Source organism: Propithecus coquereli, unplaced genomic scaffold (assembly GCF_000956105.1).
Source record: "Propithecus coquereli isolate 6110/MARCELLA unplaced genomic scaffold, Pcoq_1.0 Scaffold10, whole genome shotgun sequence".
NCBI classification, from domain to species: Eukaryota; Metazoa; Chordata; class Mammalia; order Primates; family Indriidae; genus Propithecus; species Propithecus coquereli.
In genome coordinates, this window is record NW_012133858.1 from 6,211,317 (window position 1) to 6,224,159 (window position 12,843).

Genomic DNA, 12,843 nt, shown 5'->3' on the forward strand with positions numbered 1-12,843 from the left:
GACACATTTAGGAGGAAATCTTCAGTGTCCGAATTGGTTACTCATGCTCTCCAATTCACTAAACAAAAGCAGGTGTCGTATCCGTGTCAGGCTTTCCATCATTTAGGTCTCTCTGTCCAACCATCCAACCATCTGTCCATCATCAAAAGTTTATTTCCTCACTGCTGGGCACTGAGGGTGCAGAAATGACTTAGTCTCCACACTCGCCACGTGGAAGTTCATGTACAGTTCCACCGTTTAAGTAATGCCCTCCTGAAAAGTAACGCGTACTTTTCCATTTTGCTTGTTGTTAAGAGAAAAACACACAATGAAAATGATATTAAATTTATTGCATCATTTTACTGACTAGAACGCCAGACTTATAGTGGATATAAGTATAAAAATAACCAAATTCTTACAAATAATATTTTGCTGCTACAGTACTGAATAATTAGTGGAGGTTGTAATTATAATACAACTTTAAATAACATTCTTGTAATGGATTTAACACAATCAACCAGGGGCTAAGGTTTAAAGGTTTATAAAGAGAAATCCAGGACAATGTGAAGACTCAAAAAGTTCATATTCCAGCTATATGCTTCATTTAACTGTAAATCCAGCAACACAGACACTAACAAAACCTAGAGCAACTCATGATGAAACACTCATTTTCTTTTTGGAACAGACCAAGGTAATACAGAAAGGAAAGTGAATCGGATTAGCTTCCCAGGTAGAACTGGTTCCATCCACCCCTGCCCTGTCCCATCCTCCCTACCCAGGAACTCTACACTGAAGTCTAACATGACCCCTCCCAAACAAAACCAGAATCTTATATGCAAATTCCTTGAAATGTCCTCTTTAAAAATGCCCAGGGGACAAAGCTAGCCTGGGACCCATCTCCTTTTAGACCTAAATGATCCCCTTTGGTTTTCAAGGGCTTTCTGTGAGCAGTTTATACCAGAGATGATGGAGTGTGACGCTACCGAAGATACTTTAGTACAACGAATTATTGGCATTCACTACTTTAATGTTCCTACTATTTTAGTCAGTTCCCTTCCTTGGGAATTTGAGAAAAGAAGAAGAAAAAAAGGACACATACCCTAAGGCAAACTCTATAAAACCGTATCTCTGTTTCCAAAAACACAGGTGTGAACCTCAGAATGACACTTTGTCAAGGAGGAAATGAAATGTCCCTTCTAATACCCACAAAAGCTTTTAGATAGAAAAAATAGCCGATACCAAAGACAATTTTAAATAAAATACAAAATACTGAACTTTGCATTCTTCCTCTTTCCAAAGAAGTGCTCTAGTCTCAAAGTCAGTGTATTTTAGAAATATGGATCGAAACCCTAGTTTGGGGTGTGTTTAGGTTAAACTGAGCCACGGGTAAGTGGGCTGTACAGCTCTGCCTCTTCAGGCAAAGTTAAACAGAGTCGCAGGGCACCTGGGCCCTTCGCTAGTGGGCAAGATGGCTTTTCCCTTCCTCCCACCTTCCCCCAGCTGTAGGGTCCCATGGCTGGACCATGGCATTTCTGCACACATGAACCACACATTCCAGCTGTGCAGGCTGACAGTGAGCACTGTGCCCGAGTGGAGAGACTCCACCTGTCGTGTGTGTCCAGTCCTGCTCTGCAGCCCACGGGCTGCCAGCTGTTCCCCCTCAGCCCAGGCAGGACCCTTCTGGAATTATGAACCCTTAGCAGGAGTGAAGCCAACCTCTCCCTTCCTCGCCCAGAGCGGGCAGTGAGCACTGGGTCACAGTCCTGCCTTTCTCAAGCCTTCTTAGAGCTTTCCCCACCCCTGGGGAAAGCTTCCTGGAAATAGTAGAAACGTGTGAACTCAACGTGGCAGGGTGCCTCCCTTTTTCTCAGTTAAAACAAGGACAGCAACAAAATAAAACACTCTTACTTCACTCCGTATGGACAAAACTCATGAACAGGAAAGCACTCTTGGAACTTATGGGACACACTTTTCTGAACTTTGGGATCCTTCCCAAGGATGCTTTTGGGACAGAACACTCATTTCGTGGAGCTTAGAGCTCTGGCCCTGACAGAGGAGATGACTTGTCAGCTGCCATGTCTGCTGAAGGTAGGGACGGGTGTGCCTGGGAGTAGCCTCCCACCATGGCTCTTCCCACAGCTGTGGGTCAGGGGTGAGCAGGGCCGAGCCACAAAGCAAGGCCGAGCCACAAAGCAAGGCCGCCTCACGAGGGACCCCAGTCCACTGGCTCAGGTGAGCTGATGCGGGAGCTTGGAGCTCTCCAGTTAGATCCAAGGCAGCGAGGCACAAAGGGGCCTTTGGTTCTACAGAGAGAGAGAGATGTGAGACCTAAAATTTCAAAAAGGTGACGCTTTGAAACTTTAAGTTAGCATCTACTGATGAAAACAGAATTCTTTTTACATTTATCTCACGAGATGAATGTAATTTAACTACTAAAATGCACCGCACCTGCCCAGTGCTCCTGCTACAGCAGGATGACACTGAGTTGTGGAGACCATGGGACACAGGTTCATATTTTAAATCGTTGGGACAAGAATTGCATAAGGATGAGGATTGACATATGTTTTGAAGAGATCAGAGAACCTTTAAGAAACAACCATGCCCAGGGCAGAATCGTCCCCAATGGCTGCACCGTTTCCAGAAATGTGTGTGCCACGGCTCTCAGCTTCAGGGTGGGGACAATCCCTTTACCTCTGTGTTCCCTTCACTTCATCCAAAACTGCGCTGTTCCAAAAGCAAGCGAATAAACACAGTTGCACAGGACCCAAGTCACAGGCATAATAAATAAGATGTGTGGAATTTCCTTCCCAAAGGCAAACTCTCAGATCTCTGACTGGCCAGAGTCCTTAGTTCTCCAACGCTGACTTGAATGCTAACTCTGTTTCTGGAGGGCACTACACAGTAGCATAAAGAGGTACAAATGACTGGGTGAGGAAAATTATAAGTTATTTCTTCAACGAATAAATAGCTTTGAGTGGTTGAAAGTTTGCATGGAGTTCGTGAATGAGATGATGGATACAAGAGGCTGCACTAGCAGGTAGGCAAGCTCACCTGCGGCTCTATCTCAGCCCCCTACTCTTCCTTAGGAATCCACACAGCTTCCCAAAGCACTGGTGATGCAAGAAATCTGACTTGCCTTTTCAGCCCATTCCTCTAGCCACGTCCAGCTGCAGAGACTACATCAAGCTGCTTTTCCTGCAGTACTGAAATACCAGTTCAGACCCAGTCTGCATTCAGCTTTACATTTCTACTTCATACCCAGCAGCCTCTGGCCTCGATGATGGCGGTCAGTGTCCCACGCCCCAGGCAATGCCCTCACGGCTGAAAAGTGCCCCACCGTCTGCAGTGCCAGCCGCCAATCTGCCTGCTGGGCCTCACTATGGGGCAGCTGGATGCATCTAAATAACACCAGTTGTTTTGCCCCAATCCAGACTTGTTTGAAAAAATGAGATTTAACTGCAAATAGAAAAAAAAAAGTCTTAAATAAATGTATCACCTTGACTAAAAAAACCAAATTGGAGTTGTGTGCTGTGCCTCACAAATTTCAATTCTTCATTTTGGGGGTTGGCTAGGAAACTGTCACATAAGACAACCTAGACACATATTAAAATACTGTACGTTCAATGGCAGCATCCTCAAACCTTAGTGGCATGTTCACGATCATCTGTTGTTTGACACACAGGCACTGGGCAGGGAAATAACTAATAAGCCAATATTTTGCTGTAAATCAATCACCAAATTGGGGCCTGTGGAAGTGTCCCAGGAAAGGAAGCCTTCTTTCTGAAACAGTTGTGAAACAAATCCAAAAGGAAACCTCTCTACCCAATTTACTAAAGTGCAAACTAAGGAAAACCGGGTCCTTGCAGTGATACCTAGTGGTCTGCCGTGGCTGGTAGTTGCCGGGTGCCAGCCCCATGGTTCAGTCACTCAGAGACACTCTCTTGGTACTGGCCCACGTTTACATTCACAGTAACAACGAAGGTGCCAAATGAGCAGCCTGCGGTTCCACATCCATCTGTCCCCTCCACGGTGGCCAAGCCCCTCACACCTGTCCCGGTTTCTGCTTGCCACTCAAGTGTGGCTCCGACAAGTCCTGGGAGCAGCCTCCTGGTGCAGTCCTCTGAGCCACTGAGGTCCCAGGTCACTGCTCAGAGCAAAAGGGCCCCTCTCTCTCCTGAACTTAAAAGTAGTCTCTTCTTCTGCTCTCGTCGCTGATGAAAGACGGGTTATACTGTCCAGGGAAAATGCACGAATGCCGTGATCCTGGCAATCCAGTGTAGGCTGGGTAGAGTCCATTTCGTTCAAGTTCAGGATTCCTTACACTTGTAGGCTAGATGCCAAAGAGGAAAGAAGAAAAATCAATTTACTATTCTTGTGTTTAAATTTAAGTGTTAAAGTCCAATGACTTTAGCCCAACATAGCAAAAGACCTGGGTTTATCCTGCATGATGTAGTTCTACTAATTATTAATTTTTTAAAGTAGCTTTCTCTGTGGAGCACAACTGGCTTTAAATCCTCCCTGGCATTTAGCAAAAGGCTACTCTCTCCCTGCCACTGCGCAGAAGGCAACTGTCACAAATGGGGACTGACTTTTGCAAGGTCCCATGGCCACCTTGCTGGAGGTCGAGTTAGGACCCCAAACCAGGAGGCCAAAAGCAAATCGCAGGTGACTCTGACCAAACACTAGTGTAGTGGGTCATGAACTACCTCGCTGATCTGCACAAAAGTCCCTGGGAGTAACAGGGGCTACTTTGAGGAGGCCCCAAGGTGGCCTCGAGGTGGCACCTCGAGGTGGCACCAGAGGTAAATGCTTTCCTGGCGGAAATGAGACGTGAGATCCTGCATATTACAAACGTGAACCCCAGGGGAGCCCAATGTGAGAGTCACCCGTAGAGCCTGCTGTGAGGTACAGCTGTCCAGTCAGGTGACGGCTTCATGCCCTGAGCTTAGCCTCTGCCTCTATTGACTGCTCAGCCTAGAATTTTTAAAATCAAGATGGGGTTCATTTAAGTTCTTGACAATATCTATTTAAGGCAACTCTTCAGCTAATGCCATGGAAACACGCAGTGCAGCTGGGTCCCACTTGGTGCTAGTTATCTCACTGCGCTGGGGCCAGGAGTCCCTGGTGAAGGATGCGCATGCGCAGACGCACCTGGCTCAATACCTGCCTAGTTACAGCTTCAGTGGTACAGAAAAAGACCGTCCTGATAACAGAAAAAAGCAAATCCCTATGCAGAAATACCAATGGAAATATTTTCCCTAGAGCTACGCTTGTGTCTATGTCAATGTTTATCTTTCCCCTTATTTATAACTTTTTCTTCTTCTTGCAGGTTCAAATTTTTCAGAGTCCATTAAAACAAACATGTCCTTAGCATAAGCAAACTCGCCCCTCTCATCCAAAGTCTGAATCCTCATGGTTAATTCCCATAGCAACCAGAGGGATTGTGGTTCCTGTAACAAGAGTCTAGTGCCATTAAGTCTGCCGGGGGCAAGGTTTCACGTTTATTGCTCTTCCCGAGAGAGCTCCACACAGCGTGAGAAGTCACCTGACATCTGTTGATTTTTCAGCTCCGATACCCCCGCTGTGTTTGCTTCATGGCTGACCTGGTGTGATGTGAGATGAACGGGGCAGCGCACAGGGACGTGACATGGGCTAAATCCAGTGTGGATTCAAGGTAGTCTCCTGTTTCTACAAATGATGCGGTCCAGGCTGGACATAGCAAATTACCAAACACCTACTTAGCGTATCATCTTCTGAACCTCTGAGAAGTGTGCAGGACGGAACTGAATTGCTCTCTTCATACCTTTTTCCAACCCCCCAGTTTTAACTACCTAACCACACGAGGCAAGCATGGCAGACAGGAGATAAAAATGAAAGGGCCAAGGGCAAAATATCACTAAATTCTTTCTCCACCTTTCAGGTTCCATTCCTACAACTTAAATGCAAGTTCAGTAACAAGAGCATTATCGCTACAACCCCATAAAGTAATGTGCTCTATGGAAATATCCACTGTCTCTCTACATCTGTTGTAGGAGGAGAGGGGGAGACTTCTCCTAACAACTGACCCAGAGACCAGGCGAGGGAGAAGACGAGCGTTTATTCACTGGTGCGGCTCAGAGGACAGGCTTTAAATTTCGAGCGCCGAACAAAGAGTGGAACAGTCCTTTATACATTTTAGAAAGGGTGAGGGGCACAGTTGCAATGCAGTTATCTCTATTTTCCGTGGGGGCAGCGTCCTGAGCAGGCAGTGGTCAGGCACGTATGTCGGCCTTGAGTTCTTATCTTTCAGGTGTAGGCCTGCTCTTTGTAAGTACGTTGCAGAAGTCATAAAGTAAGTTAGCAGTTTTACAACCTAAACCCATTAAGAATTTTTACAGCTTTAGTCCCTAATACAGAGTTTCCATAAAATTTTTTTCTGTTTCACAGGGGCTGGGGACCCCTACCACACATCAACACTGAAAACTACCATGCAAACAGATCGTAAGCATACTGAATATTAAGATATGTAAGTAAGAGGCTCATGCCACCATTCTCTTGAACCCTTAGCTAACCGCAATGCTTTTGCTACAACAAGACAGAATCCTTTACTTCTCAGAGGCAAGCGGGGCCCTGAGGCTGCTGTGGCGCAGGGATACCCACCGAGTAATACACATCCGTCATCTGGAGGAGGTTTTTGGTACTTCCATTCTCATGCATTTCAATAGCTTCTCGGCCCCAGTCTTGAGAGCGAGGGTTCTTGGGGTACTCAGCGTATGGGGACATTTGGAAATCTCCACTTTTGAAGATGAGTTTGCTTATATCATTTTTATTCTTTCTGTGGGGTAAAAAATATTTGAAAAGTTTAATGGATAAGTTCCATAATGAAGTGATATCTAAGAAAGCAACAACTATTATTTTATAATATAAATTAGACTGAAAGCTACCATTATATCTCTATGTAGCTTCCCACTGAGAAGTGTTATTATTTTTAGTATTTGCCTAAAACAAGTGAAAATGCAGTTAGGTGCAAAAAAAGATGCAAAAGTCTTCCAACCCCAAAGGGCCAGATTGTCAGCGGCAGGGGGACGAAAGCAGCTGTGACGGAGCAGACTTAGACTCTCTGTGGGCAGAGATCACTGTGTCTGAGGGTGGCTGGGAAATAAGAGTCTTAAATTCACAGACTGCTGGAGCCACAAAGACCCTCAGAGTTCTAGTGCAACGGCTCCCAGCCTGCCCGAGAGGCAGAATTATGTGGGAAGAGTCTGGGTCTCACCTGGATACACGGAATCGGAAGCTCTGGGGATGGGGCAGTTCTGGCTCGGTAAAGAGACCTGACTTGTCCCTGGGAGCCCTTTTGCTACTAGCAAAGCTGGGACTCCAACGCAGCCTCCCAATTCCCCAGGCAATACCCTTTCTACCACACGAAGCTACTTCACTAATCATAAAAGCAGGGTAGTTTGTTTGCAGAAAAGACCACTTATTTACATACCTATACACATTCTCATTTCAGCAGGTCAGAGAACCCCTACTTGTGAGATTTCACTGACTGGAAATCGTTGGAATATGTGTTCTTCACCTATCTGACAGGCCTAGGACCAGAAATTTTAAATTATATTGCCACTGGGAAGATAATCTGACGCTTTTTCCTTCTACCTCTCTCACCTATAAATAAATTTTCCAGGGCAGGCACAAAATGACTCAGGGTCATGAAACCAAATGTCCAGTATGTGGCTTCGGCATTGGCCCTTTGTAGAAGTTTGGAACAGACCTGCCACTGTGTTGCTCCCTGGAGGGTGGGACCTTCCTCTCGCTGTAACCCGTCTCTGAAGTAAGGCTCTTTCTCCAAATGGCTACCCCACATGGCAGAGAACACGTAGCAAATATGAGAGGCTCATGGCCCTTTGAACACTCAGGTGTTGTCCCTCTAGGTAACTGCTCCTAGCCTCATGCCCAGATGTTTATTTCCACTCAGTTTGATGATTTGATGGCAATTTGGTAAAATATAGGCAAAGGCCTGCATTCCTGACCAGGCAGTTAGAGCCTTCCTGGAGACAGAGGGTATCTTAAAATGTCCTTCAAGTCAGTGGTAGAAGAGATAACTTGCTATTTTGTTAGGTTCCCGCCATCTGTTAAGTCCAGGTAATTTCTGCGCTTTATTATCATCTAAATCAGAGGTCATAATCATCCCTTATCTGAATAGATAATCACAGGGGAGGGGGATCAATTTCCTCCTTTCTCTTCCTTCCCCAGTAGAAACCTAATCCCACTGGCTTCCGAGAAGCCTAGAGCCAACAGTCCTGCTCATCCCACGTCACTGCTGCAGCTTCCCTGCTGCTGAAATATTTCAGGCAACCCCTTTCATCTTTTGTACTCTGTCTGCTTCTCTATCTCTCTGTGCATAGCTTTATTGAGAAAGAATTCACATACCATATGATTCACCTACTGAATGACTTTTTAGCACAGAGTTGTGCAACCATCATCACAATCAATTTTAGAACAGTTTCATCACCCTCAAAAGAAACCCCAAACCCCATATCCCTTAACTACCACCCCCCACTCTCTCCCTCCCCGATCCTCCACCCAAGCCCTAGGCAATCATTGATCTACTTTCTGTCTCTATTAGATTTGTCTATTTCAGATTTGTGTAATTCATATAAATGGAATCACACAATCAACAGGTAGTCTTTTGTGACTGGCTTGTTTTGCTTAGTACATTTTCAAGGTTCATTCATGCTGTAGCATGTATCAGTACTTCCTTTTATGGCTGAATAATATTCCATGTATAGATATATTGCATTCTGTTTACCCATTCATCAGCTGATAAGACATTGAGATTGTTTTCACCTTTTGGCTATTACAAATAATGTTGCTATGAACATTCATGTAAAGTTTTTGTGTGGATATATATTTTCATTTCTCTTGGGTATATACCTAAGAGTGGAAGGGCTAGGTCAAATGGTGACTCTATATTTAACTTTCAAACTTTTTCAAAGTGGCCGCACCATTTTACATTCCTGCCAGCACTATATGAGTGTTCTAATTTTTCCATATCCTCACCAACAATCGTTATTTTCTGGTTTTTGTGAGCCATCCTAATGAGTGTGAAGTAGTATCTCATAGCGGTTTTTTTCTTTTTTTTTTTTATTTCACGGTATTATGAGGGTACAAACATTATGGTTACACTTTATGTCTTTGCCTCACCCAAGTCAGGGTTAAAGGCATGACCTTCCCCCCCTACAGTGTTGTGTCCTTTTGTTTCGGATTTACTCCCCCCATCCTCCTAATCCTTGGAGAGTATTGCTGCCATGTGATCACCCTAGTGTTGATCAGTTAGTACCAACTTGATGGCGAGTATAAGTGGAGTCCATTCTTCCGATCTTGTGGTGCCTCACTTTGGGTAATGGGCTTAAGTTTAATCCAGGAAAGTATAAGAGGTTCTAGATCACTGTCGTTTCTTATGATTGAGTAATATTCCATTGTATACATATATCAAATTTTAATAATCCACTCATGGATTGATGGGCACTTGGGTTGTTTCCACATCCTTGCAACAGTGAATTGTGTTGCCATAAACATTCGAGTGCAGATGTCTTTATCATAGAATGTTTTGTGCTCTTTTGGGTAGATGCCTAATAGTGCTATTGCTGGGTCGAATGGTATTTCTATTTTTAGCTCTCTGAGGTATCTCCAAATTCTTTTCCACAGAGGTTGCATTAATTTGCAGTCCCACCAGCAGTGTAAGAGTGTTCCTGTCTCTCCGCATCCTCGCCAGCATTTGTTGGTTTGGGATTTTTTGATAGAGGCCAGTCTCACTAGGGTTAGGTGATATCTGATTGTGGTTTTGATTTGCATTTCTCTAATGATTAGAGATGTTGAGCATTTTTTTATATGTTTGCTGGCTATTATTCTGTCTTCTTTTGAAAGGTTTCCGTTCATTTCCTTTGCCCATTTGTTGATGGGGTTGTTTGATTTTTTCTTGTTGACTTTTCGAGTTCTAGATAGATTCTAGTTATCAGCCCTTTATCAGATGTGTAGAGAACTGCTGATTTCTCAACTGAAACCCTACAAGCCAGAAGGGACTGGGTCCCTATCCTTAATCTACTAAAACAGAATAAAGCCCAACCCAGAATTCTTTATCCGGCAAAATTAAGTTTCATCTATGAGGGAGTAATAAAGTCCTTCCCAGACAAGCAATCACTGATGAATTTTGCAAAGACCAGACCAGCCCTAGAGGAAGTACTCAGTCCTGCATTACACACTGAACAGCATAATAGGCACTCTTCAAAGTAAAATCATTCAAGAGTTAAAGCCTAGAATGTGGACTTCATCATGGCTCAAGGAGCAAAACAAAACAACAGGTTTTCACCCAACAATATGAATGGAAATCTGCCACAAATCTTATAGTGGTTTTGATTTGCATTTCCCTGATGACTAATGACGATGTTGAGCATCCTGTCGTGTGTGCTATGGTTTAAATATGGTTTGCTTGTCCCCACCAAATCTCATGTTGAAATTTAATCCCCGGTGTGGAGGTGTTGGGAGGTGGGCTAGTGGGAGGTGTCGGGATCATGAGGGCGGGTCTCTCATGAATATATTAATGCCAGCCCTTGGGCGTGGTGAGTTGCGCTCTGTGAGCTCCTGAGAGCTGGTTGTTAAAGAAAGCCTCACACTTCCCCTGCCCCCTCCCACCAGGAGGCCCCTTTCACCTCCACCACGAGGCAGCCTGAAGCTCTCACCAGATGTAGTGCCCAATCTCAAACTTTCCAGCCATCAGAATCGTGACCCAAACAAACTTTCTTTCTTTATAAATGACCCAGCCTCAGGTATGCCTTTATAGCAACACTAATTGGACTAAGACAATGTGCTCACTGGCCATTTGTCTATTGAAATGTCTATTCAAGTCCTTTGCCCATCTTTAAATTAGGTTGTCTTTTTATTATTGAGTTGTAAGAGCCCTTTCTATATTCTAGATACAAGTCCCTTATTAGACATATGATTTGCAAATAATCTCTCCCATTCTGTGGATTGTCTTTTCATTTTCATTTTCTTGATCGTGTCCTTTGGAATACAAAAGTTTTTCATTTTGATGATGCCCAATTTATCTCTTGTGCTTTTGGGCATTCTTTTTTAATAAAGAAAATAAAGTTCCATTTATTTCCCTTCTCTTTCCCCACATGTACCAACTATCATGAATCTCCCTTTTGTCTTTTTTTAATGGTTTGGTCACACATCATGATTTAATATTGTAAACCACCTCAAGTATTCTTTAAAAGAGTAAATTTTAAAAGAGTTAAAATTCTTTAAAAGAGTTGACCCTTGCATAGCACAGGCAAAGAAACAGGATGAGAATCTGAACTCCTATCACTTACCTGCAACAGGTGACTATGAGCGCAATGCCTAGGATAAGCAGAAGCCCACCTCCTGCTGCTGCAATCACCACGGTGATAAGCTGATAGGCTAAACATGTGAAACAAGCAAAAGAAGTGGATTGTAAAAGGCAATGGAGGAATAAATGAACACTAAAGAATGGTCTCCCCTCCACTGTACAGCCACCAACCACCCTGCCTCGCTGGGGCCTCCCTTCCCACTTCCTGGTCTCTGGCAAGGATCCTCATGGCTACTTCACATTCTCTCTGTAGTGGGAAGAGTCCCCCTTTTCAGCCCCTCCTAGAGTGGTGGCTCCTAAATTCCACCTGCAGACCAGCTGATGACATTTTCACCAATCCATGGTTAAAAACAGAAAAATAAAGGTGAATAATGAGTTTTTCAAAAACTTAATTTTTTCCTTTTTAGTAGCTGTTCTATAATCTAAGATTTTGTCTTTCCTACTTTTTTCTGTTTGTTAAGGTGGGTGCCTTTTTCATGTATAAATTATGCATCAGTAAATTTGATTTTTAAAAAAGCAATGGAAAAAAAACACAGAACCTTTTCTTGGCCACGTCCCACCTTTTGGTGTTGACTGTTGTTTATTTTTTTGAATCAATGGAGACAGTAGATATAAAAATTCTTGATTTGGTTTTAGGTCTTACTTGATAAAATAAAAAGGAGGGAATCCTAGTTAGACTCCCCGGTTCTATAGGAAACATACTGGTCAGTTAATTCCAGAGTCCAGGGATCACTGCGCAAACCCTGCGAGGGACTGAGTAGGCTTCTCCATAAATACGCGCTGAATTCAATTACCAGAAATTAGCCGTGATATAAGCAGGTACATATCATATGTAATAAGCAATATTAAAAGTTTTAATTAATTGGTTTCATAGCTGTGCATTCTGGCGAAATCATATTTCAGTACATTCTATTAAAAATTCAGATTGTTTTTTGTTCTTGTGGAAATATAATTAAAATTGCATTCTCAGGTTATAATATCCAGTATGCAAGTCCAATAAGCAGGTTTTCTACAGTAGATTAAGATTGGACACATGCTCTCTAGGCATTCAGGTAAAGTCCAAGGACAAGGCACAGAGCTGACACTCTCTCTCCTTTCTCCCTCAGCTTCGGGACCAGCAGGTGCTGACTGGGAGTGAAGATGGGCAGCCGGCAGACTGGGAGCAGACTGAGAGCAGATTCGGGGCAGACTGGGAACAGACTGGGAGCAGATTGGGGCAGACTGGGAGCAGACTGGGAGCAGACTGGGGCAGACCGGGGCAGATTGGGGCAGACTGGGGCAGACTGGGAGCAGACTGGGGCAGACCGGGGCAGATTGGGGCAGACTGGGGCAGACTGGGAGCAGACTGGGGCAGACCGGGGCAGACTGGGGCAGACCGGGGCAGACTGGGGCAGATTGGGGCAGACTGGGAGCAGACTGGGAGCAGACTGGGAGCAGATTGGGGCAGACTGGGGCAGATTGGGGCAGACTGGGAGCAGACTGGGGCAGACTGGGGCAGA

At 44.4% G+C, this 12,843-nt stretch overlaps 1 protein-coding gene across 2 annotated transcripts in view; it reads right to left on the bottom strand.

Moving 5' to 3' along the window:
• Positions 1 to 1,289: 1,289 nt before the first annotated feature.
• HEG1 (heart development protein with EGF-like domains 1) overlaps positions 1,290 to 12,843 on the bottom strand; it is a 79,290-nt gene continuing 67,736 nt past the window's right edge. For both annotated transcript variants that reach the window (XM_012642342.1, XM_012642350.1), the window contains exons 15-17: positions 11,328 to 11,415; positions 6,619 to 6,793; positions 1,290 to 4,309 (exon numbers count right to left, since the gene is read on the bottom strand). In XM_012642342.1, coding sequence (XP_012497796.1) covers positions 4,160 to 4,309; positions 6,619 to 6,793; positions 11,328 to 11,415 — 413 coding nt within the window. In that variant the 3' untranslated portion in view covers positions 1,290 to 4,159. The remainder of the gene's footprint in view (positions 4,310 to 6,618; positions 6,794 to 11,327; positions 11,416 to 12,843) is intronic.